The sequence below is a fragment of the Callorhinus ursinus genome, unplaced genomic scaffold, assembly GCF_003265705.2.
Source record: "Callorhinus ursinus isolate GAN/ISIS: 27379988/994484 unplaced genomic scaffold, GSC_fseal_2.0 scaffold38, whole genome shotgun sequence".
Lineage (NCBI taxonomy): Eukaryota > Metazoa > Chordata > Mammalia > Carnivora > Otariidae > Callorhinus > Callorhinus ursinus.
In genome coordinates, this window is record NW_027397100.1 from 1,789,467 (window position 1) to 1,815,512 (window position 26,046).

At 41.7% G+C, this 26,046-nt stretch overlaps 2 protein-coding genes across 2 annotated transcripts; both read right to left on the reverse strand.

Moving 5' to 3' along the window:
- Window positions 1-2,144: 2,144 nt before the first annotated feature.
- SPINT4 (serine peptidase inhibitor, Kunitz type 4) lies at window positions 2,145-3,145 on the reverse strand. Its single transcript, XM_025875326.2, has 2 exons — window positions 3,031-3,145; window positions 2,145-2,326 (listed from the first exon to the last, which is right to left on the reverse strand). Exons 1-2 carry the CDS (start codon window positions 3,143-3,145, stop codon window positions 2,145-2,147), a joined length of 297 nt encoding a protein of 98 aa, XP_025731111.1.
- Window positions 3,146-22,432: 19,287 nt separating this feature from the next.
- WFDC13 (WAP four-disulfide core domain 13) lies at window positions 22,433-25,307 on the reverse strand. Its single transcript, XM_025875530.1, has 2 exons — window positions 25,220-25,307; window positions 22,433-22,587 (listed from the first exon to the last, which is right to left on the reverse strand). The coding sequence occupies exons 1-2, from the start codon at window positions 25,305-25,307 to the stop codon at window positions 22,433-22,435; spliced, it is 243 nt and encodes an 80-aa protein (XP_025731315.1).
- Window positions 25,308-26,046: the final 739 nt, after the last annotated feature.

Consider the following 26,046-nt stretch of genomic DNA (forward strand, 5'->3'; position numbering starts at 1 on the left):
ACTTTTTATTTCTGGGACACCCAGCTTTGTGACTTGCAACAGGAAAATCTCAGAACTTTCATTTATGTTAACCAGTCAAGTTAGCCTAGTTCCTATTATTTCAGGGTCCACAGCATGTCTCCAGCAGCTGATTTGGTTTAAGAATAATTTAGAATTCCCAGGTCTTCACCAAAGATGGAACATGCCAGAATTTGGGTTTCACCTGTTCAGAATAAACCCTGTTTGGATGATGGTCTGATCTTGAAGTAATCAGAGTTCTTGCAGAAAATGGTCTCATTTTAGGGCATTAGTTTTCCTATTCTTAAGATTGAGAAAAGACAGGCTTGCCTATCTAGTTACAGGATCTCAACTGGTTTATAATGCCTCTGAAGTTGGCCCTAGCTACCAATAGTCCAGGTTGCATTCACAGGTGAGGGATTGGACTTGGTCAATAAGATGGACAGGGAAGGTATGCCAGAAAGGGATGCTTGAATAAACTCAGAGATGAAATGGTTAGGCTGTGTGTCCTACAGCTGGGAAGATCATGGCCATGTTGAGCCTTGTAGCATTATATTTAGACTTGGCAACTAGTGTTTGGGTGATTATTCACTTGGTAGCTAAAACACAGTCATTGGATTGAAATTGACGGTTGTCAGCAGAATCAAATTTCAATGATTGAGGTACTAAACAATGTTTAAGTAACTACTTATTAATAGGGACCAATTCAGGAGGCTAGTTAAACTAAGTGGGGCTCCTGATTGGTGGGCATGAATCAGGAAATATCAAATATCACAAAGAAACATTTGTTATGAGTGCAAGGACATGTCATGTGAATGTGAGGTTCACTGCTCAGTTTGGTTTCAAAGGACAAAAAAGAGCACTGGTTTTGTACTTTGGTACTACAAACTAGCTCATCCTGAGGAGGGAGGTGATAAAAACCTATACAGATCTAGCTTGTCACACCTGAAACATTGTGTGTACATATGAGGAATGGTTCAGAGGGGAAAAGGCAGCTAAAGGATGGGACCAGCTGACATTCAACTCTGGATAAGGCAGGGGGAGGGACATTCAGCAAGTAGGGAAGGCTGACACAAAGTTGCTTTTATTTTAATGATCATACATGTATCTCTCAGCAAAGAGCAAACTCAAGTCAGGAGAATGGCAAACAGATGGAAGTTTCCAGGATTATGGAAATATTACAAAGATCTTAAAATTGGTTTGAATTTTCTTAAAACTATGTTTCAGAATGGTGTATCAACCCTAACCTTTTGGCTTTTTTTCCCTGTTTAAGCAAAAACAAACAAACAAACAAACAAACAACAAAAAACAGATCTGTGTTATAGATTTTGGAAAGTCTCCCTGGATTAAGTCATTTTTATCCCAGGGGAAGTCCAGCGATTCCATATCTTTCAATGTCCCTCCTGTTCCATTGATTGATCTCTTATTCTTTCATTCCCTTAAAACTGAGTCATTATCTACTATGCGCCAGGCATTGCAAAAATGCACTAGGGATATTAAATAAATAAAGCAAAATTTCTGTTTTTGAGTTACTCCCAAGGTCACTTTCCATCTCGCTCTCCTGGAAATCAGCCATACCAAAGCCTTGTTAGCCTCCAAGGACCTTCCTCTAGTTCCAATGACTGGGAAATGGTCAAAGTGTGGGCTGCGAGCTTAGTTGTATAAACAGCATGTTGCTACGGAGAGTTCACAGGTCCGGGATTACAAGGGTTGGGTTTGGGTGAACTTGTGCGTATAAAATGGTCAAGCCTTGGGTGACCATCAGATCTGGTTGGAAACCTTGCTGTGTCATTTAATGTGAACTTGGGTCAGTTAGTTAACTCTACTGGACTTGGTTTCTTCATCTGCCACTTTAATGATATAAATCTACCTTAGGGTGACTTTAAATTTAAATTATACCAATATATGTAAATTGCTTAGTGCAATGCCTGGCACATGGTAATTATTTGATAAATGGTGACTATTATTTTTTCTCTGGACTTTTGATTTCCTAACTGAAAAATGACAAATGATCCTGAGATCCAACCCAACTATTAAGTTTTTTGATGAGGACAATCCTCCCTCTTCCCATCCCAAACCAGGGATCTTAGTCTCTCAGAGACTCTCATTTTCCTCTCCCCCAAGGACCAAGGGCAAGATGGGATTCCTTACGTTATTTTGTATTCTTCAACGCAGGCTATGTTGCATTCTATTTTAAGCTTGTAGTTGTTAAGGTTGCCATTACATCCAGAGAAGACAAAACTTTCACATCTTTTGGAGGTTTGGTTGTAGAAATATCTAAAATGAACTTCAAAGCAGCTGCCAGCATCCATATCCATTTTGCAGGGATCTGCATGAGAGGTTCCCATTGAGTTAGGGAGAATTAGTTAGGACGCAGCCAGAGATCTTGCTTACAGGGCCCTTAAAAATTCCTCATATTAGTTTGGAAGTGGGTGGTAAGTGATTGAGTGACGACCAAGGGCACACATTTGCTAAGTGGCTGGGCCAGGATTTGGGGTGTCTGACTCACAGTGTAGACTGTGCCACCTCCCCATGCTCAAGAAGCACCGAGCCTGTACACATTACCTGTGGAAGAAAGCTTCATTATCTTTCACGTCTACGTTGTAAGCTTCTGTAAATAGGGACCATGGGTTCAAGTGTTCTCTATGCACCCAGAACCCAGATATTGAAAATGCCTCAGTTTGCTCAGTTTCCAATCCCCCTTTACTCTCCTCTCAATACATATTCTTAAATGGTCTGGGATCTTTGAAATTTGTCACGAAACCCCTAATTTAAATACTTCTTGTCCTTTGGACTGCCTACAAAAGACAGCTCCATCTGGAAAGGACTTACTTGCATCATCGTTTGTTTTTTCTCATCAGACATCCACAAGATCTCTAGAGTAAGTAATGTCCATAGTCAAAGGACTAAGAGTTTATGGGTCTTAGCACAAAAGGAGGACCTTCTTGGGCCAGCTGGATATCACTTTTTTTTGACACTTTTTCCCTCATTCATAATTGGTCTTTGCATTTATTTTCTGCTTTAAGTTCATACCTTTGAGGTCTCCACATATCATTTCAGCAAGTTTAACAACACCACCCATTAATGGGGTAGTCAGCAAGAGGAAGATGAAGAGCCCTAGGAGAAATCCCAACTCAGCAGACTTCATGATGCAGCAAGTAGGAGGTAGGAAAGTCTTGGTATCAACTGATGTTATATTTTGGGCTTGTTACTTGAGATGGCTGAGCCCACTTACCCCAGGGGCCAGGACTGGGCATTACTAGGCATTGAGTTGAACAGTGAATGCTTGGGTGCCCAGCCATGAAGCTGAAGGTCCCAGGCCAGTTAAACTGATAGTGAGTCCCATGTTCATCTAAATACCATTGAAATGAAAGGATAAGAGCTTCTAGCATACGTTTAACCACGGAGGATAGAATGATTAAAGAATTAAAAAAGGATTGCTTCCTTCTTCTCTTCAACCTTCCACAACAAGGAAGAGACTGATTCTAGTGAACAGAAAGAATTTAATAAGAACAGTAGTAATAATGATAGTAACTAACCCCTATGGTACTTCCTTCATGCTAGGCACTATTATCTATCCATCTGCACAAAATCATTAAATTTCAAAAAAAGCACAAGCACTCACGAGTTAGGTGCAATTATCATCATCACAGATGAAGAAGTGGAGACTGAGGTTAGGTTATATGTGCAAGGTCACTCATCTATTATGTAGTGGAATCAAGATTTGAACTCACTATACTGTATTGCCTAGGAATATGAGACACCTTAATTTTGTTTTCTTGGAAGACTTGAAATTTTGGCTTTCACACTGAAACTCTTAAACTACCTGAAGTTGATTATTTTTGGTCAAGTATGAAATAATGGTCCAATTTAACTTTTCAATGGCTTCGGACCCATTTATTGGTGAGTCCCTCTTTTATCCAGTTATATAATAACTTCTCTTATACATGTGGGATTATTTCTGAGCTCTTTATTTCACTCTACTGTATATTCCTGCCCCAAAGCCATTCTTAATTACTTGAATTTTGTATTATCTTAGGATTTTGCATATTCACATACATTTTAGGGTCAGTTTGTCAAGTTCTTCAAAAGACCCATCTTGGATATTTATTTTATTTTATTTTATTTTTAAAAGATTTTATTTATTTATTTGACAGAGACAGAGAACGTGAGAGCTGGAACACAAGCAGGGGGAGTGGGAGAGGGAGAAGCAGGCTTCCCGCAGAGCAGGGAGCTGGATGCGGGACTCGATCCCAGGACCCTGGGATCATGACCTGAGCCGAAGGCAGTTGCTTAATGACTGAGCCACCCAGGCGCCCCTTGGATATTGATTTTAATTGCTTTGGATTTATAGGTCACTTTGAGGAGAATGACATCCTTACAATATTATCTTAGGTATATACAATAATTCCCCATCTGTGTTGGTTTTCTTAATATCTTCCAAGAAAGGCTTACAATATTTCCCAAACAGGTCTTGTAATCTTATTTATATTTTTGGTATCATTGTAAATGGTATCTTTAAACATTATATTTCTTTCTATTTGTTTCTGATGTACAAAAATGTAATTTATGTTATATATTAATCTTATGTGTAGCATAAACATTTCCTTAATGAGTAGTGATGTTGAACACCTTTTTATGTACTTGTTGGCTATTCATTTGTCTCTTAGAAAATTGTCCATTCAGGTCCTTTGCTCATTTAAAAATCAGAGTATTTGGCCTTTTTCTCCCCCTAATGAGTTGTATGAGTTCCTTATGTATTTTGGACATTAACTCCTTACCTGATATATGGTTTGCAAATATATTCTCTCAATCCATAGATTGCTTTTCCATTTTGTTGATTGTTTCCTTTGCTTGCAGAAGTTTTAAATTTGATGTTTATGCTTACTTTTGTTTATGCTTGCTTTTGTTGCTTGTGCTTTTAGTGTCTTGTCCAAAAAATCATTGCCAAAGACAATATCAAGGAGCTTTTTCCTTATGTTTTTCTTCTATGAGTTTTACAGTGTCAGGTCTTATGTTTAAGTCCATATCCATTTCAAATTAATTTTCATGAGTGGTGTAAGATAGAGGTCCATTTTCATCATTTTGCATGTGGATATGTAGTTTTCCCAGCATCATTTATTGAAGAGACTGTCCTTTTCCCATTGTGTATTCTTGGTTCCCTTGTCAGGTATTAGTTGACCATATACACGTGGGTTTATTTTTGGGCTTTTGGTTCAGTTTCATTGGTCTATGGGTCTGTTTTTATGCAAGTACAATAATGTTTTGATTACTGTAGCTTTTTCCCCAATTAATTAACATATAGTGTATTATTAGTTCCAGGGTAGAGTTTAGTGATTCATCAGTTGCATAAACACCCAGCGCTCATTGCATCACGTGCCCTCCTTAATGCCCATTCCCCTGTTGCCCCACCCCCCACCCACCCCGCCCCTCTAGCAACCCTCAGTTTATTTCCTAGAGTTAAGGATCTCTTATGGATTCCTGTAGCTTTTATTTTTATTGTTTTTTAAAGATTTTATTTATTTATTTGACAGAGAGAGAGATAGTGAGAGAAGAAACACAAGCAGGGGGAGAGGGAGAGGGAGAAGCAGGCCTCCCGCTGAGCAGGGAGCCCAATGCAGGGCTTCATCCCAGGACCCTGGGATCATGACCTGAGCTGAAGGCTGTCACTTAACCTACTGAGCCACCCAGGCGCCCCTCCTGTAACTTTTAAATGTAGTTTGAAGTCAGGAGCTATGATGCCTCCAGCTTTGTTTATCTTTCTCAAGTTGCTTTGGCTATTTGGGGTCTTTTACGATCCATATAAATTTTGGGATTGTTTTTTCTAGTTTTGTGGAAAATGTCATTGGAATTTAATATGGATTGCACAGAATCTATAACTCACTTTGGGTAGTGGAAGGGAAAACCACATTCTTCCTGTGTGCCCTTTACTCTCCCGACTTTACAATAACAACACAGCCTCACTTCTGAGATCAGGTGTGTGTGTGTGTGTGTGTGTGTGTGTGTGTGTGTGTGTGTTTCCACACATCAAGCAATTCTGCAACACCAGCTGGGTACCTTACAATTTAACTAAATTCTGACACTATTTACCTGGAAATATCGTCAGATCCCACAGATTAAGGGCTCGGTCTCACAAGACTGCACCCCCTTTACCCACACCAGATACTAATGGCAAGTCCAGGCTATTACCTAGGCTTCTGACCAACCACCTATAGGTTGGGGGCTCCCATGACCCCCTCCTTGGGTTTGAGTAATTTGCTACAGCAGTTCACAGAATTCAGGAACAGTTTATCTACTGTGTTACTGATTTGTTATAAAAAGATATAATAGGTTTCATGGAGCTTGAAGCCTGTACAATTTTGGGAACCTTATTTTAGAAAAACAATGCAGTGCAACAATGCAAAAACTACAGATAAGAAATTAGGTATGTAAGTCAATATTTATTTGGAATGAAAAAAGAAATTATAGGGCTCCTGGGTGGCTCAGTCAGTTAAGCATCTGCCTTTGGCTCAGGTCATGATCCTGGAGTCCCCAGATGGAGTCCCGATTTGGGCTTCCTGCTCAGTGGGGAGTCTGCTTCTTCCTCTCCCTCTGCCCCTCCCCCTGCTCCTTCTCTCTCTCACTCACTCTCTCTCTCTGAAATAAATAAATAAAATCTTTTTAAAAAAGAAATTATAACAAATCACAAGCTTACAATAGCTTATAAATACATCAAACATCATGAATCTTAGAAATATAACATTTCATTATTATTATTTAAAATATTTTTAATACCATTTTCCTATATTTTCTGGCTGATTATTCTTTGGCCACCTCTTCTCATGACAGTGTTTTTTTATATCTTATTTCTAGAGAGAGAACAGAAAGATAATTCAGTCTTTGCTCTAGCATGGCTGATAAAAATCTTCAAGTTATAGTCCTGGAGAGCTAATGCACAGCATAGTGATTGTAGTCAACAATGCTGCATTATAATCTTCAAAGTTGCTAAGAGACCAGATTGTAATCATTCTTACCACAAAAAAGAAATAACAATTATGTGACTCAGTAGAGGCGCTAGCTAATGCTATAGTGGTAATCATATTGCAGTATATAAATGTATCAAATCAACACAGCGTAAACTTTAAATTTGCACAGTGTCCTATCTCAGTTATATCTCAATTAAAAAATTAAGTTATTGATATTGGGAAAGATCCTTTCTAGATTTATAACATTGGTAATGCCACATCTATAACTTTCTTCATAGTTTCTGGTTCGGGTGGTGCTATATGCCTGGGACAAACTCTTGGAGAATTCTAGCTCTTTGATCTTCATCTAATGGACTCTCATTGCAACCTAATAGCCACTGATCCAGCTCCACCAAGTCCTCAGCACCCTCGCTATGCCTGTCTTAGGTTCATGATATGGGCATGGAACCTTGAACCCTGGCTCCAAGCATGTTGCAGTGCAACATCTTATTGCTATTTCTTCTTAAGGTCAAATATGGGAGCATTTTGCTTGATGGCAAGGCAGATCGTCAGTGTCGGTTGCCCAGACATGAATACAGAATTAACTTAAGACCACTATTAAGATATGCCCCGAAAGAAAGTCCCCCACTCCTCTAGCCCCCACCCTGGGTTGGGACGGTGCTTCCTGCTTCCATGTTTGGATGGTGTTGCTCCTTCCTCTCCTCATCCTGAGAGAAGCAAGTGAGGGGCCTGGAGCTTAAGCTACATGAGTTTCATGGTAAATTAGTCTTTTCTGCCAAACTCAAGATCTATTCAGAAGTCAGATTATTTGGGGAGAGTGGTCTCAAATTTACTGCTTCTCAATGCCTTCCTAAAAATGGACTAAGAAAAATAATATTGTGGAGGCCTGTAGGGAAAAAAAGGTAATTAACACATTTTTTATTCTGGATTCTTTAAACACATCCATGGGTTATGCCATGTAGGGCCTCCAAGGAACTGAACTCTGTGTTGTCAGTGTATGCTTCATAACCCTTAAAGAAGTAACCCCCACCACCAGGAAACTTCCTGGAATCTAACATGAGGCTGTCATGGAGAGTGGTGTTCACCTTACTACCCAGTGTTTTCTCTTTGAGAACATGTGACAGAGCTTGTCTCTTTTGCCATTTACTACCACAATAATTTCCACTGTTCCCGAGTATCTTTTTGGGCTGACTTTATGCTCACTCTAAAGGTTGTGACTGTGCTGCCTTTATTGTGCTGTTACTACAAAAGCTTAGGGCCAATTTTTATGATAATTCCTAGCAAGTGTCTGTGACCCTGTAGCATGCACTTGAGTTGCTCATCTCCTGCATAGTTCCACCATACTTTATTATTTTTGTATCTTCTTTCCTCTGTCTTTCTTATATAGGCTAAATTTGTTTTTTTTAATTTAAAAATTTTTGATTTTTAAAAGATTTTTATTTATTTGAGTGAGAGAGAGATAGAGAGAGAGATGGGGGGCAAGCATTCCTGCAAGCAGGGGGAGCGGTGGGGGGCAGAGGGAGAAGCAGACTCTGTGCTGAGCATGGAACCCAACATGGGGCTGGATCTCAGGACCCTGAGATCATGACCTGAGCCGAAATCAAGAGTCTGAGACTCAACTGACTGAGCCACTCAGGCGCCCCTAAATTTGCTTTTTATCTTATTTGTTTATTTTCAAAGATTTTATTTATATATTTCACAGAGAGAGAGAGAGAGAGCGCACAAGCAGGTGGAGTGGCAGGCAGAGGGAGAGAGAGAAGCAGGCTCCCCGAGGAGCAGGGAGCCAGATGCAGGACTCAATTCCAGGACCCTGGGATCATGACCTGAGCTGAAGGTGGATGCTTAAATGACTGAGCCACCCAAAATTTGTTTTTTTTTTTTAAATATTGTGTATTATGAATCCTGGTAAGCTGCCTAAATCTTTCGAAACAAGGTTGAATGTCAATAAATAAAACCATAAACCGATTTGAACCTGGGTCTTCATATTAAATTAAAATTTCTTTTCAGGACACCATGCAGCTTTGAAGGTGTAAAGAGTGGGATGGGCCCCCGAGGACACAAGGTCCCCCTTGGTTCTTTAGCTACTTGGCACATCCTGTCCTGCCCCAAGGGCTGAGAGGTAGTGAAGTGGGAAAGATAGGAACTAAATGCAAGAGGGGCCACCAAAAAATTAAGTCCCAACCTAAAAGAATAGTCTTAGCTCAGATAAAAGCTCCCCCGTCTTGTCCCAATAGCATCAAGTAGGAAGTTCATCTGAGCCCTTCTGGGTGCTTTACTCACTGCTCCAGATTATTAGACTTGATGGTAAGAGCAGAACTGAGACCCCAGGAGGGGTTACATTCCTGCCCTAGCCTTTACCCTAAAAAAGAGTTAGAATATTGTTTTTTTTTTTTTTAAGATTTTATTTGACAGAGAGAGCACAAGCAAAGGGAGAGAGAGGTAGAAGCAGGCTCCCTGCTGAGCAAGGAGCCCGATGTGGGACTCGATCCCAGGACCCTGGGATCATGACCTGGGCTGAAGGCAGCTGCCCAACCAACTGAGCCACCCAGGTGTCCCAAGAGTTAGAATATTGTGAGGCTAGACTCTAGGTTAGGATTTCCCAATGCCCTAGGAGGTATTCGTTCCCGTAGTTAGAACCCATAATTTTGTTCTCAATTCAGGAAGGAGCTCCCCCCAAATGGCAAAAGATTGATGGAATGTAGGACCTATCTCTGACTTTACTGAGTGGACAGTTTTCTGGAATGTGGTCCAGGGGAGTAACGTGGTACTGTGTGTTTGAACAAAGCTTCATAAACTGACTCCAGTTGATAGTGAGAATGGACATGCCAATAGTATAGACAAATCCACCTGAGTCAGGAAGTGTGTGCCTGGAGGGGGACTACCGTGAAGCTAATGGTATCAGAACTTCATGGAATCGCAACTGTTTCCTTGGCCAATTCTCCTGATACATCATCTTTCTTTCAGCATAAATGTTCCCAGGCAAGCCTTGAACGCTTGGATATGAGAGAAGAGGCGGCATTCTAAGACATGGCTCCATGAGTACATACTATAGATGGAGGAGTTCTGCCTGCTTGAGTATGGACACTATGGGACAAGGGTTCTGAGAGCAAGAGAAGTGTACTGCACGCTTCTGCATCAGATGCTGTGTCCAGTCCATGAAGCTCATTAGGACAAAACAAGACCCAAGATACTGTACTTTGATTCTAGCAGTGCCACTTTCTTTCTCTGTGGCCTCGAATCCATCCTCCCTTTCTCTGGCTATCAGTTATTCTAACTTTAAAATGCAGGGATTAGACCAAATAATTGCACAGAATCCTTCTGGTTCCAAGGTTGTGGGAAGAAAGAATGTGAATTGTGTCTGTGTCCAACCATGAGTTTGAGGGTAAGAAAGGAAAAAGTCTGGGGTGGTGGGTAATAAAAATATAGAATTAAAAGACAGTGGGGAAACTGGGTAGAGAGAAGTATTTCAGCTGCTTGGCACTGCCATGCTGGAGACGTGGACCCAGACATGGTTGAACCTGGCCATGGAAAGCTTGATGCCTGTTAGTTGCTTCTAGGGACAGAAATGGGGACACAAATTTGATATTATGTGGAACCATGAAATCCCTTGCAGTCAAGGAGTCTGGGGCCAGACTCTGGGGTTTGGGTTATTGTGGCCCCGACTTCCTTCCCAGACCCTGGTACACATATGTCCTCTTCTTTGACAAATCCCAGAGCCCAGGAGTCTTGCAGTTGGCTGATAATATGTGTATAGTGTCTGACCCAAAGTCAGCATTTAATAAGTCTCAGCTGTTGGGATCTTATTTGTTTTGCTGTGTATTTTTCTTCTTGACTCTTTTAGAGGAGGGACCTTTTGGGTTCCAATTACTCCCCCATCAAAATAACACCCTCACTCTTTCCTTCCTTAGTCCAGTGTGCCAAACTCAAGAAAATTGGCCATTTTTTCTGAACTATTCTGATCGTACTTTGAGCTTGACATCCAAGTTGCCAGAAGTGCACAAGGGAGAATGCAGTTGTTTCATCTATAGCTTTCTGACCAAAGAGGCATGTGAGGGCACCTGTGCATTCTCCAAGTAGGAATCTCACAAGGTACAGGAGTTCAGAGGTTCTGCTGTTAGGTTATAAGAGCCGTAGATGAAGAAACCAAAGGTAAGAATTTGGTGGGGGGGGGGGGGTCACATGAGTGATGGCCTAGAAAAGGATTTTCTTTGATTTCCAAATGAACAGTGGCATCTAGTGCTAATTGTTTGCAAGATTTAGGAAGAATCATGATTAAAATTCCAAGTCTCTCTTCATAGCTCTTCCTATTAAGGCTGCTTGAGTTGTTGTGTTGCTGTCCTTGTAACTCTTGGGACTTCTGAACATAAGAGCTCATCCTCATATCCTCCATTTACTGTTTACCCCACCCTCTCACCCCTTGTGTCTTGTGTTATATGCCTATGGTAAGTGAGGGAATTCCAAGCAGATACCCCTGACCCCAGGGAGTTTTTATCGTTTGAGCCCCAGAGAAAAACCTGATATGTTTTAAACAAATATAGCTCTCAGGAGCATTCTTAGATATGCTCCAAGGATCTCACTGTATCTTGCTCAATTTTCTTGAGTTTGGCACACTGGACTAAGGAAGGAAAGAGTGAGGGTGTTATTTTGATGGGGGAGTAATTGGAACCCAAAAGGTCCCTCCTCTAAAAGAGTCACTGTATCTTGCCACTGTCCCTGTATTGTACACACTCTGTATATTTCTCCCTGAGGACTGTGCTTCTGAATTTTTTCTGTCATATTTGTGTGGAAACTGCCATGCCAAGTCACTAGAACCAGAACACACAAGGCTAACTGGGAAAAGATCTAAATTCATAGATCCACACAGATAATTTTGTCCCAATGTCACTGTGACTTCTTTCTGCTTCCTTGGTCAATGCAGATGCAAGATATTGTATTTATTAGCTTAATACTACTTGCTTAAATGGCGCTTCCCACCACTGCCCCAAAAGATTCCCTGGATTTGTCTAATGGAAAGTTTCTGCCCTGAACTCCCTCCTTGGTCATCTGACAGTAGGACCAACTTCTCTGATTGATTCCTGCTTTAAAGTTTTCTCAAGCAACTCAGCTGTGCTGATACATTACTATACTTATTATTTGTATCTTGAATTAATGCACACTTTTCCTAAAGCCTTCAAGTTTCTTCATACCTCTGTTATGTAGCATTCTTGTGCAGTAGTCAATCTCCTGTTTAAGATTCTTGACTGAAATAATTCCTTGTATATAGTCAGACATTCACTTAGTTCTGTTCGAATTGAAAAATTTGTTCCAATAAGGCGGTGTGGATGGGACACAAAAGGACTTAATAAAGTTCCCATCAGGAGAGTCCCATATTCCAACAAGGGCTAAATCTCCGACCCCTATTTTTGCTTTTACCATATTCCCTTGATTCTTACTTTTGCTCTTCCTGACTGCATTTTTTTCTCTGTATTCACCATCTCCACAGAGACTACCTCATTAGTGCTTCTTTCTCATTATTTAAATGGTGGAAATAAGAAGTACATTATTCTTAGCCTCCTGCTCCCATCTTTTCAGCTCCCCTCCATCCTGCCCATTGCTTCCAGTGTAATATTCACACTATACTATCATAGTTTTCTAAAAATTTCAGACTCCTTCAGAAGGGACATTTCTTTTTTTTTTTTTTTTGAAATGCAAAGTATGAGTACATTGGATGCATTATGCATTTATAGTAATTAAGTTAATCTCTTTCTTGTAAGCCTTATCAAATCCATCATTACATATCTACTTTCATCCAATGGCCTCCAGGTGGACAGACTGTACTTCTATATTTCCTGGGTTTTTGATTTTAGAATTGATCCTGTTGCTTGCTTTGGTCAAGGAGTAATACCAGGCTTGAAATATGCTTGCAGAGTTGGATTTCCCCTTTGAGCTCTACATTTTACCCCAAGAAGAGTGTTTCTTGAGAAACTATTGGTCCAAAAAGAAGGCGAGACAGAACGGATCAAAAGTGGGCTCTATTCTCAGCCTGGATCCAAGCTCAGCCAAACCCAGTTTAGATTAGTTAGACATCTATTTTCCTGCTGATGTGTGTGAGAGAGAAATAAACTTTTATTGTTGCTGCCACTGAGATTTACTGGTGGGGGATTGTTACTGAACAATGCTGACTAAAACACCCATGCAAAAAATTCTAATGTAAATATTACTTGCTCACATAATATAAAATAATAGGAGAACATAGGCACTGGGAAATAACTAAAACAAACACACACATATATAATACTAATGACATTTATATTTATAAACATCCATGATACAGCAAAGAAGAGAAAATTATGGTTCTCTTTTCTGATCAGGGAGTGGTGGCTGATATTCATGACTTCTTCCTCACACTATTCATCTACATTCCCTTTTCTTTCACCCAGCAATGCATCAGATGGTTAGTGTTGTTTTTTAAACCTGGTAGAATGTTCCAAATCTTCATTTCTGAAGCATGGGAGCTTTTTGTGGCTCTGTCTGTTTCCGTTGCTGTAATCTTCTATTATGCCAGACTTAGAAATTTCCTGTGTTCTAGCTCTCATTCCTGCCTCATTGTTGAGTAGCAGTCCTGTTTCTCCTTTGTGATGGTGACTAATTGCGATAGCCAACAGGGAAACCCCTCGATTTGTTCAGCGAAATAAGGAGCGTGAGGTAGCCACCTGGCAGTCTTACTCCATAACATTCGATGGAGGAATTCTGCCCTGGGATACAAAACAACAACAACAACAACAACAACAAAACCAAACCCCCAAACCTCCAAACCCTCCAAAACCAAACTGGCAGATCACAATTGCCATTGTTGGGGACACTCTTGGAGTCTTAGAAGAAAGATTTGTGGTAAGACAGAAGGGGAACTGGGAATCTTGGGTTGATGAGTCTTTGGAAAGCTTTTAGTCTATCCTTCCTCAAAACATTTCCATAACCCATCCCCCTTAGTCCAAGGGGTGTTTTTGTTTCCAGACTGCAGCATTCCGTGATGAGGTGAAGCACTCTGTGCTGATTTCTTCTATAACTGCCCCTGGCAACATGCTCAAGATGTCCACAACTGGTAGCCTTCTTGCTGAAGTTTTTCCTAGATGTCTCAAGCCTGGCTACTCTGTTATTTCCTTGGCTCACAAGAAGACTCAGGCTTCCTAGCCTTTTCAGACTCTGGATGGGAAGAATCTCCCATCGCTTCTCACCATCTAGATAATAGTCTCTATGCCTTTCAACCTCAAGGGACACACCTCAATCTCTTCCAAGCACTCTTTCATGCCCTGCTTGGACAGCAGCATGGTAGAGGATCTCCTGTTCCTGCAGTTCAGCTGCACTCAACATGGTGGGACTAGGTGACCACAAATTTCCAAGTTGGTATATTCACATGGGATTTGCAGGGGGCAACAACATCTTCCACAGTTGCTGGAGACTTAGAGGAATCAAGATCATTGTTACATTATCTGATCCTTCATCATATGGTTTAATCATATTATCTCTCAGGGATGGACTACTTTCCAGAGCTATGCCTTGTTCCATCTTAGAAGATGTTACAAAGGTCAGAGATATGACGTTTATCTTCTTTGGGAGCTAATTTATGTGAAACCTAGAGAAATTTTTTTAAAAAACAGAGTTGAAGGTGGAAGGTACACTTTGATTCTTTTCTAAAACAATTTTTGTTAAAAGAAGGATCGGGAAGACATGAACAATGATAGTAACATTCTCCTTAGACTCTACCAGGCGCTGTGGTACATGTTTTACCTGCATCATCTCATCTGGTCTCATGACACACGTGAGGGTAGGTGTTATGCAACGACATTTACAGATGAAGACACTGAGGCCCCACGGAGTTGGAGATGCCCAGCGTCCCCAGGTCAGCAAGGACAAAGCTAGGCTGAGTCCCAGAACAGCTAGGACCTTTAGCCTTTACTCTGTCCTACCATCTTTTATAAATGGATATTTCCAAGCTTTTGGGGGGGGGCATTGTTTTGTTTTTCAGTTTATATTTTTAAGCAAATATAAATTTGTCTTTAAGAAAAATAATTTAAAAAGGAAGCTGAGTCCAGCCCAAAAAGGAAAGTAGTCAGCTGATATCCGAGGGGTTCTGGACTATGCAATGAAGATTTTCTTTTTTTTTTTTTAAGATTTTATTTATTTATATGACACACAGAGAGAGAGCACAAGCAGGTGGAGCAGGCAGAGGGAGAGGTAGAAGCAGGCTCCCCACTGAAGAGAGATCCCCACGTGGGGCTTGACCCCAGGACCCTGGGATCATGACCTGAGCTGAGGGCAGGTGCCCCTGCAATGAAGATTTTCTTTGTGAAAAAAAAAATAAATAAAAAGATTTTCTTTGTGAGTTGGGATGCCTGGGTGGCTCAGTTGGTTAAGCATCTGACTTCGGCTCTGGTCATGATCCCAGGGTCCTGGGATCAAGTCCCACATCGGGCTCCTTGCTCAGCGGGGAGCCTGCTCCTCCCTCTGCCTGCCACTCCCTCTGCTTGTGCTCTCTCTCTCTCTCTCCGTCAAAAAAATAAATAAAATATTTAAAAAAATATTTTCTTTGTGACAATAAGGCATCAAGTGTTAGGATTAGTCTACTCCTTGCCGGCTTCCTTCCTATTCCATTTGAAAAGTCAGAATTGTACCCTCACTATGTGCGAGGTATGGTGTTAGGTTCTAGGGTTCTGTGGCAAAGAAGTCTGACACAGTTCCTGCTTTTATGAGATTCATTCTCTAGATAAAGAAAACACTAAGTTAAATGATGACAGGACAATGTGATAAAAGTTCCTATAAGGGCAAGATACAGCCCTTTAAAAGGACACAGAGTGGCCCATTCCATCTGGGGTGAATTGGTCAAGTTTCCCCAGAGACTTTTATTTAATATGAGGCTTGAAGCATGTGTGGGAGCTCATCAGGAGAGTGGAAAGAAGACATTCTGGCAGACAGAAAAGCTAGAGTTTGAGCATAGAGGGACAGAGGGCATGGGGCCTTGGAGGAAACCAAGCTGAATGAGGCATCTTTCTAAGTGTGAAGGGGAATGAAGAGTTATGAGGCCTGAGCTGGAAGCAGGGGGAAGTGTCAATGAAAAATTTCAGTGGAAACAGGAAAATGTGAAGATCAATTCAGCAGCAGTGAGATTGACTGCCCAAGGTGGCCATCCCTTGGGAAGAGGGCTTCCCAAGCCTTGGGTTTGTGTTCCAGCTCCACCACTGGCCTGTTGGCTAATGCTGTGCATGTGATTTTAACTCTATGATCTTCAATTTCCTCATTTGTAAACTGGGTATTACGGTTGCTGTGAGGACCAGATGAGGTGAAGCATGTCATGGCTAAAATGTTAGCTCACATTGAAAAAGTTGGAAGCCCTTGGCAATGCCCACTGGAGCCCAGGTTTTATGGAAGATGCTGGCAAGGTCTGCTTGGGCTGTTCTGTCTTCCATTCTGTCACCACAGGGAGCTCGACACTGCACTCTCTGGGAATAAGATGAGCACTTTTCTCAGGTCCTCAAGGGCACTGCCATCTCCTCCCTTACCCAAGCTTCCCAGCCAACACCAGGACCTCCAGAGCAGTCATGGTCAGTTGAGAGGAACCGTTCTGCAGAAGACAGGCTGCAGGATTGGGGAGAGCAAACATTCTGAGGTGCGGATCTAAGAGATATTACAGTTAATGCGATACATCAAAGGGCATGGTCTTAGCCGAGCTTACCAGAAGATAATAGGATGGGAATGCCTGTTTCTATAGAAGACGCACTCAGGTTTACAGCAGTGTTTTTCTGCTTGTCCGAGATGAAGTTTTGTCTCTCTGGGCAATGCTTTGAGATGAGGCTTGCTAAGGCTCATATACCCATAGCCATGCAACCCTGAAACTATAATAAAAATACCCTGTATCATTGCACCAGCCACCTTCTGTTACCTTTCACCTGGATAGAGCACCTGGGTTCTTACTTCGAGCTCAGTATCTTCGCACTGACTGGGCCATGGATTATGTGACAATGCTGATGCGCTGATGCGTGGCCAGGGTGTGGCCTGAGCGGTTAATCATGTACAAGGCACAGAGGAAGTTAGCAGGGCTGACTCACCAGGGTCTGAACATGGTGGTGTTCATTCACGTAAACTCCTCCACTGGCCTTCACTTGTCATCATTTATCAAACTCCTTTGTACAGGGTTAATAAAAGGACTGTCGAAGGTGAAATACCCCTTGGCAACTCTGGTGACTTCAGACGGACAGTTAGAAGACCCTAAGTTCCTCCTTTTCCCCCCAAAAGTCGGAGACAAAACCCACCAACTTATGAATTGTAGCTTTGTTTCAGTGGTGGAGTTACAGAGGATTCTATTTTGCTCTCTTGCTTTCTTGTAACATTGGTAAAATAATAAAGATGATCCCCCTTTTTCAAAGGGGAAAAATCTGGAACCTAGAAAGAATGAATTGCTGGAAGCTTCTAACCTTTACAGAGCCTTTGCAACGATCGAGTTCTTCCATTCCACATGGCTTCATGTAATCCTCACAAAACCTGACGTATGGATATTCTCTTCCTCTCTCACGTGAGGGAGCTGATGGTCTCAGAGCTGTGGAGTGAGCCGACTAAGGCCACACGGAGTGTGAAGGGCTCAGCTTGACTCCCCCACTGCCCCCGCCCCCGACATCATTAACCCAAAGGCTGGCAGAGCCTGTTCCTTGGCAACGGCTCAGATGTGAGCGCCCTGTGTTCCACCCCCAGGCCATGACTCTGCCTCCTTTTGTTGCTCTGTGTGCCAGAACGCTCTGTGGACCACATCTTGCTCCAGGGAATGAGAGCATAGCCTGGTGTGTGTGTGGGGGGGATAATGGAGGAGGGGGCAATCGGGATGACATTGCAGGGATATCAGAGAGGCTAGAGGAGGAAAACTGGATAAGCCCACACTGGGAAGGTCAGGCCAAACCCCAATACTTAAAAAATGCTCTTGGAAACATGCCTTAGTTGCCAACCATGATGTTTCTTGGTTTTTTAAAATTTTTTATTTAAATTCAATTTAGTTAGCATACACTTTGTTGCTAACTTTACTTTCAGGGGTAGAATTTAATGATTCATCAGTTGCAACTAACACCCTGTGCTCATTCCATGAAGTGTCCTTCTTAATGCCCATCACCCTTGTTGCCCCATCCCACCCCCCACCTCCTCTCCAGCAGCCCTCAGTTTGTTTCCTAGAGTTAAGAATCTCTTATATTTTGCCTCCCTCTCTGTTTTTGCCTTATTTTATTTTTCCTTCCCTTCCCCTCTGTTCATCTCTTTGGTTTCTTAAATTCCACATATGAGTGAAATCCTATGGTATTTATCTTCCTCTGACTGACTATTTCACTTAGCATAATACCCTCTAGTTCCATCCACGTCATTGCAAATGGCAAGATTTCATTCTTTTTGATGGCTGAGTAATATTCCTGGTGTGTGTGTGTGTGTGTGTGTGTGTGCGCGCGCGCGTGTGTGTGTGCATTCATCTTTATCCATTCATTTGTCGATGGACATCTGGACTCTTTCCATAGTTTGGTTATTGTGGACATTGCTGCTATAAACATTAGGGTGCACGTGCCCCGTTGAATCACTATGTTTGTATCCTTTGGATAAATACCTACTAGTGGGATTGCTGGGTCCTAGGGTAGTTCTATTTTTAACTTTTTGAGGAAGCTCCATACTGTTTTCCAGAGTGGCTGCACCAGTTTGCATTCCCATCAACAGTGTAAGAGGGTTCCCCTTTCTCTACTTCCTCACCAACATTTGTTGTTTCTTGAGTTGTTAATTTTAGCCATTCTGACTGGTGTGAGGTGGTATCTCACTGTGGTTTTGATTTGTATTTCCCTGATGCCAAGTGATTTTGAGCATTTTTCATGTGTCTGTTGGCCATTTGGATGTCTTTGGAAAAATGTCTGTTCGTGTCTTCTATCCATTTCTTGAATGGATTTTTTTGTTTGTTGGGTGTTGAGTTTGATAAGTTTTTTTTATTATGTTCAATTATAGTACATCATTAGTTTTTGATATAGTGCTCAAAGATTCATTAGTTGCATATAACACCCAGTTCTTTAGAGATTTTGGATACTAGCCCTTTATCTAATAAGACATTTGTGAATATCTTCTCCCATTCCATAAGTTGCCTTTTAGTTTTGTTGACTGTCTCCTTTGCTGTGATGAAGTCCTAATAGCTCATTTTTGCTTTTGTTTCCCTTGCCTTTGGAGACGTGTCTAGCAAGGAGTTGCTGTGGCCAAGGTCAAAGAGGTTGCTGCCTGTGTTGTCCTCCAGGATTTTGATGGATTCCTGTCTCACATTTAGGTCTATCATCCATTTTGAGTTTATTTTTGTGTATGATGTAGGAAAGTGATCCAGTTTTATTCTTCTGCATGTTACTGTCCAGTTTTCCCAACACCATTTGTTGAAGAGGCTGTCTTTTTTCCCTTGGATATTCTTTCCTGCTTTGTCAAATATTAGTTGACCATAGAGTTGAGGGTTCATTTCTGGGTTCTCTATTCTGTTCCATTGATCTATGTGTCTGTTTTTGTGCCAGTACCATACTGTCTTGATGATTACAGCTTTGTAATACAGCTTGAAGTCTGGAATCATGATGCTTCCAGCTCTGGTTTTCTTTTTCAACATTAATTTGGCTATTCGGGGTCTTTCTGTTTCCATGCAAGTTTTAGAATGGTTTGTTCCAGCTCTATAAAAAATGCTAGTGGTATTTTGATAGGGACTGCATTGAATGTGTAGATTGCTTTGGGTAGCATAGACATTTTAACAATATTTTTTCTTCCAATCCATGAGCATGGAATGCTTTTCCATTTCTTTTGATCAGAGTACAGATCCTTTACCTCTTCGGTTAGGTTTATTCCTAGGTATCTTATGGTTTTTGGTGCAGTTGTAAATGGAATCAACTCCTTGATTTCTCTTTCTTCTGCTTCATTGTTAGTGTATAGAAATGCAGCAGACTTCTATGTATTGATTCTATATCCTGTGACTTTGCTGAATTCCTGTAAAAGTTCTAGCAATTTTTTGGTGGAGTGTTTTGGGTTTTCTACTATAGAGTATCATGTCATCTGCAAAGAGTGAGAGTTTGAATTCATCTGATTTGGATGCCTTTTATTTCTTTTTGTTGTCTAATTGCTGAGGCTAGAACTTCCAGTACTATGTTGAAAAACAATGGCGAGAGTGGACATCCTTGTTGTGTTCCTGACCTTAGAGGAAAAGCTCTCAGTTTTTCCCCATGTAGGATGATATTCGCTGTGGGTCTTTCGCATATGGCTTTTATGATACTGAGGTATGTTCCCTCTATCCCTACACTGTGGAGGGTTTTTATCAAGAAAGGATGTTGTATTTTGTCAAATGGTTTTTCTGCATCTATTGAGAGGATCATACAGTTCTTGTCCTTTCTTTTATTAATGTGGCATATCACATTGATTGATTTGTGAATGTTGAAACACCTCTGCAGCCCAGAAATAAATCCCACTTGGTCTTGGTGAATAATCCTTTTAATGTACTGTTGGATCCTATTAGCTAGTATCTTGGTGAGAATTTTTGCATTCATGTTCATCAGGGATATTGGTCTGGAATTCTCCTTTTTTGGTGGGGTCTTTGTCTGGTTTTTTGGGATCAAATTAATTCTGGCCACATAGAATGAGTTTGGAAGTTTTCCTCTATTTCCATTTTTTGGAACAGCTTCAGAAGAAAAGGTATTAATTCTTCTTTAAATGTTTTAGAATTCTCCCCGGGAAGCCATCTGGCCCTGGACTCTTGTTTGTTGGGAGATTTTTGATTACTGGTTCAGTTTCTTTGCTGGTTATGGGTCTGTTCAGGTTTTCTATTTCTTCCTGTTTCCGCTTTGGTAGTTTATATGTTTCTAGGAATTTATCCATTTCTTCCAGATTGCCTAATTTGTTGGCATATAATTGCTTATAATACTCTCTTATAATTATTTGTATTTCTTTGGTGTTGGTTTTGATCTCTCCTCTTTCATTCATGATTTTATTTATTTGGGTTCTTTCTCTTTTCTTTTTGATAAGTCTGGCTAGGGGTTTATCAATCTTGTTAATTCTTTCAAAGAAGCAACTCCTAGTTTTGTTGATCTGTTTTACTGTTTTTTGATTCCTATATCATTGTTTTCTGCATTAATCTTTATTATTTCTCTTCTCTTCCTGGATTTAGGCTTTATTTGCTCTTCTTTTTCCAGCTCCTTTAGGTGTATTGTTAGGTTGTGCCATATTTCTTATGTTCCTGTGTCTGGTTCTGTAGAAGAAAAATATTCTCAAATATTCTCTGGTGAAGTTTTGTTCTTAGAAATATAATACTTAATTTTCCATTCAAACTAGACCATGAAGCTAAGTTTTCTTGTCATAGGGAAAGCAGAACTTCAACGAACCAGGTGACAACAAAGAATCATACTTATGCTTCTGCATTGCACTGTAGAGCCATGAAACGTTTGAAGTTTCATTGTAAAGGCCAGCCTCTTAAGAGAGAAGTGGTTGCCTAACTGCAAAATTTACTGAATAATTACTACGTGGCATGTAATGTTTTTAGAGTTTGCATGGGTTATCTATTTTCATGTCACTATTATTGTTCCAGTATTAAAGACAAGGAAGCTGATGCTCAGAGAGAGATTGATTAACTTATCTGAGGTCACTCAACTAAGAAGTGGTAGGGCTAGGATTTGAGTCTAGGTATGTGCCTCTCGGCCCCTACTTCATCACTCTGTACCTTGTCTCATATGTTGGGTATTGTGCTCAGGGCAGGGAATACAGCAGAGAACAAGACCATTTAGAAGGTCACTGGTTGAATCTCTTGCCTTGTGGGTCTTTGTACCAACTTTGCAAGGCTGGGATAAAGAGTCCTCATCTTATGCATGAGAAAGAAAGGCAAACATGGGTAATTGTCTTGCTCAAGGTTGTAGAAAGATGTAGCTGAAAGATAGAATTAGAAACCAGGTGTCTCATAGCTCTCTAATGCCCTCTCTCTGCTCTGGGAGTACTTCCATTCAGCAGACATGGGGCCAGTGCTAATGCCTCGGCAGTTAACCAAAGCTTTGCTCAGGCTGCAGGATCTCCAGAGCCCAGGAACACTGGGGGCTAAAGGATGATATTTGGTGAAAGAAGGAAAGCAAAGACAAAGAAAACAGATTGGCTTTGGGATTTTGATGAGACATACAGTCCCAGATATAATGCCCCAGGCTTCAGGATAAAGGTGGATTCTGGGACAGGGCAGGGTCTGTGGATGGAGGGGTTTGTGGGTGTGTTCAGAGAGGCATATTTAGAGATTCACAGATGTGGTGATGAGAAGGATTATGTAGTTTGGGAATGGAGGAAGGCTCAAAAGAGCCTTCAGGGCATTTAAGAAAATTATTCTTGGCAAAGAGGAGAATGTTAGAAAAATAGACCCACTGTAGGGGCTGGTAAGAGACTCTTCTGTTGAGCTCCCCAAGGCAGCTGGGTCAGAATTGGGCATGAGAAGCCCCTTACCTGTCATGATTTATATTGTTGTTTAATGTACAGACTATCCCACAGAAGGAAGAACAGCACTGAAGTCCGTTTTGGCAATCTTCCTGCAATGTACAGAATTGAGTACAGTTTCCAGGATCCGATCTGCAGGGTGGGGGTTCCAAGATATTCCCTGGAACACAGAACAGGAAAGAGAAGGGCCTAAACAACAGGCTGGAGTAGCATTCAGAACTCCCAAAGCCCAGGTAACTGCCAGAAAACCAGCCACCCTGATCTTCCTCCTGTGGTCATAGGGAAGTGGAATCAGATTTTGTCCTTAGCTGCTGCCTTTCTCTGAGTTCTCAGCAGGGAAAATCGAGGCTTGGGTATCGGGATTGGAGACACAGGTTAGCAGCACCCTGCACCCATTGGTGATTCACCATCCTTACAGATCAGATACCTCATAGACCGTAGTTGGGTCCAGTTCAAGGGAATGAACAGTGTGTGGTGAGCAAGAGAGGGGTGTGTAGGTGCGTTTGCATGGACTCATTGTGTAGTCCCAAGCAAGTTGTACAACTTCTCACTAACAACATAGTTTATCCTAGGATCGACCTAACTTGTACTATTTGTGTGTAGGAAGAATGAGGGGGAAGGAAGATTTTGGGAGAGGATGAAGGCCACACAGTATTGAAGATACTGGCATCAGAATGCTAGAACCCAAATCACAAATTATTTCACGGGGGTGAAGGTGGGTATGTTGAAATGGGGTGCAAAGATTGGCTTCTCTTTCTTCCTGGGTCTCTGTCTCTCTTTTAAAGATTTTATTTATTTATTTGTCAGGTGGAGAGAGAGAGAGAGAGAGCACACACAAGCAGGGGAAGCAGCAGGCAGAGGGAAAAGCAGGCTCTCCGCCAATCAAGGAGCCTGATGTGGGGTTCCATCCCAGGACCCTGGGATCATGACTTGAGCTGAAGGCAGACACTTAACTGACTGAGCCACCCAGGCGTTCCCCCCAGGTCTCTTCTGATAAGGAAGCCAGAGCACCAGGATGCCCCCACTTTCTACTATTAGAGAAGAATAAGCATCTTCATGCTAACATCTTATTTCCCCCATCCCTCAGTACTCGGGTCCAAGTCAAGACCACCTCCACCAGGAGATCCTGCTGCAGGGCTCCAACTCAAAACCTTCTCTCTGTTCCTGAACTCCAAGGCATTAAGGATAGGTACAATTAGCCCCTTTATCAAAGCCCAGCCAGGCCCTAATTTTTGTACCTTGTGACTTGTTCTTTCTTTGGGGCAAATGACGTAGGTGGAGCATTCTATAAGCCCTGTTGACTTATTGCTTTGCAAGTATTTGCAATTAGAAAGGCATCCATAGGACATCATACTGACCTGGAGGGAACAAGTGATGAATGAAGCTGGGGCTGTAATTGTAACAACAAGTAACACCAGAGAAAAAAGCCAAGGCCCAAGCTGTTGACAATTTAGCAGAGACCAGAATGCAGCACTCACCCTGATCTCCCAGTCATCCCATGGGTCACTAGATCGGTGCAAGAAATTCGAACTGATCCCCACTTTGGGGAGGAGCTTGGGGATCAATGGAACAGTGTGAGGAAGGAGTCTGTGAGCCAAGGATCTCAGAGAGATGGACTTTCTCAAGTTTTGTGTCCTTTTCTGGGTATGTGATCCCGGTCTTACTCACAAAGACTTACCAGTCTTTCAGGAGCCCTTTTTGTGTTTCTCTTCAAATTTTAGCCCTTGGTTCTCCAAATTAATCCTGCCCTCATTCTCTTGCATTTAGCTTGGCCTCCCTCAGTCTTACAAATCTGTGTGCCTTCTCCGAGACCACTAAAACAGGAACTTGCCTTCCTAGACACCTGAGGTAGTACACGCTTTCCTCTTCTGAGCCCTCAGTATTCTGAGGATGCTCTCTCCATAGAAGAATGCAGGTATGATGGATAATAGTTCATTTCCCATTTGGCATTTGTTAAGGTCAACATAACCATGGTCGGCGCTCTTGTTAGGTTGAGCTGGGCTGTGGCGGCTGCTGAGATGGGCTCTGTACTTGGTCACTGATGCTACTCACTGGTAATTGTGCAGGTAACTCTGAATGTTTAAAATGTGGAATAAATTGTAAGACTTTCTTTTCTTTTCTCCCAAACATTCTCCAAGGCAGAGATTATGTAGGTTCCAGCTTGAGTTCTACCAACTTAATTTTCCTCTCTTTTTAAAAAAGATTTATTTATTTATTTGGGGGGGGGAGAAGAAGAAGGAGAGAGAATCTCAAGCAAACTCCTTGCTAACCACGTCTTATGCGGGGCTCAATCTCATGGGGAGATCACGGCCTGAGCCGAAACCAAGAGTCAGATGCTTAACCAACTGAGCCACCCAGGCACTCTTCCTCTCTGTTTTATTGCCTGAAAAGTTGGCGCAAGGATCTGTGAAGAACTAGGGCAGCAAGAATACACTGGATGATGAGGCTGATAACATTTACAGCAGTTAATTCTTACTGAGCGTTTATCATGGTCCATTAAGAGTGCTCTGTGTGTACATGCGTTATCTCAGTTTCTCCTCCCTACTGTCCCAGTGTCATTATATCCATTGCAAAGATAAAATCTGAGGCCCAGACACTTTGTCCAGGACCACTCAGGAAGAACACAGCAGGGATTCACACCTGGATTTTACTGACAATAAAACTTGGACCCTTGAACATGATACTGTATTTTTTCACAATGTTTATCCTCAGCCCTCAGATCCTCTCATCTCTATAGAAGCTGCTCCCCCCACGCCCCCGTGCCTGCCCCGGAGCCCAGACCCAGCACCTACTCAACAAATGTTCCTTGGGGCTCCCAGGCACCTGCTGTGGTGTTAAGTGAATCAACAGAAGAAGCTGCAGAAGCAGCACAGGCTTCATGCTGTTGGCAGGATGTTGGGTGAGTCCTGGCTGAGGACTGCTGGGTTTGACCAGGCACAGCTCAGAGGAGGAGAGAGGGAAGGAGGGCCAAGTATAAGCAGGCTGTGACCAGCTTTGCACTGTGTATTCCAATGACAGATATCCAAGTACCTCCCAACCACGCCCACCCCAGGACCAGGTAGCGTTTTCACATCTATACCCCTTTCATCCCCTAATCTTGTCCTTGTTATGTCTTTCCTCTCTCTAGGTCTTGTTAAGGTCCTTTCACAAAGGGCACGTACTGCATAGAGCACTGGGTGTTATACACAAACAATGAATCATGGAACACTACATCAAAAACTAACGATGTATTGTATGGTGACTAACATAACATAAAAAAAAAAGCCCTAAAAATAATAATTTTCCCATGTAGAGTTTTGGCATGTCTTTGTTATATTTATTCCTAGAGGCTTGGCCTTTTAAAGTAAAATTGTAAGGAGTGGGTAACTTTTTAGTTATTTCTTTCTGTTTGTTGCTATTGTAGAGAAATGACTTTTATGTATTGATCTGTTACTAGCTACCTTGCTAAATTCTCCCACCATTCATTTTAATTTCTTGTAGTGTTCCTTGTAGTGTTCTGGGTAGTCAGTCATCATCTGCAAATTATGACAATTGTATTTTTTCTCTTCAAACTTTATGCCATTTTAAATGCCTCCTTGTGTAGGCCAGGACCTCCATACATTACTGTATAGAAGTAAGG

What these genes read in the sequence shown, in the direction of transcription:
- SPINT4 (XM_025875326.2), bottom strand. Translation starts at nt 3,145, where the DNA reads ATGAAGTCTGCTGAGTTGGGATTTCTCCTAGGGCTCTTCATCTTCCTC. An exon ending in GATATGTGGAGACCTCAAAG is followed by an intron (nt 2,327 to 3,030) that starts GTATGAACTTAA and finishes CCTCTCATGCAG; the next exon opens with ATCCCTGCAAAATGGATATG.
- WFDC13 (XM_025875530.1), bottom strand. Translation starts at nt 25,307, where the DNA reads ATGAAGCCTGTGCTGCTTCTGCAGCTTCTTCTGTTGATTCACTTAACA. An exon ending in CCCCAAGGAACATTTGTTGA is followed by an intron (nt 22,588 to 25,219) that starts GTAGGTGCTGGG and finishes TCTGTGTTCCAG; the next exon opens with GGAATATCTTGGAACCCCCA.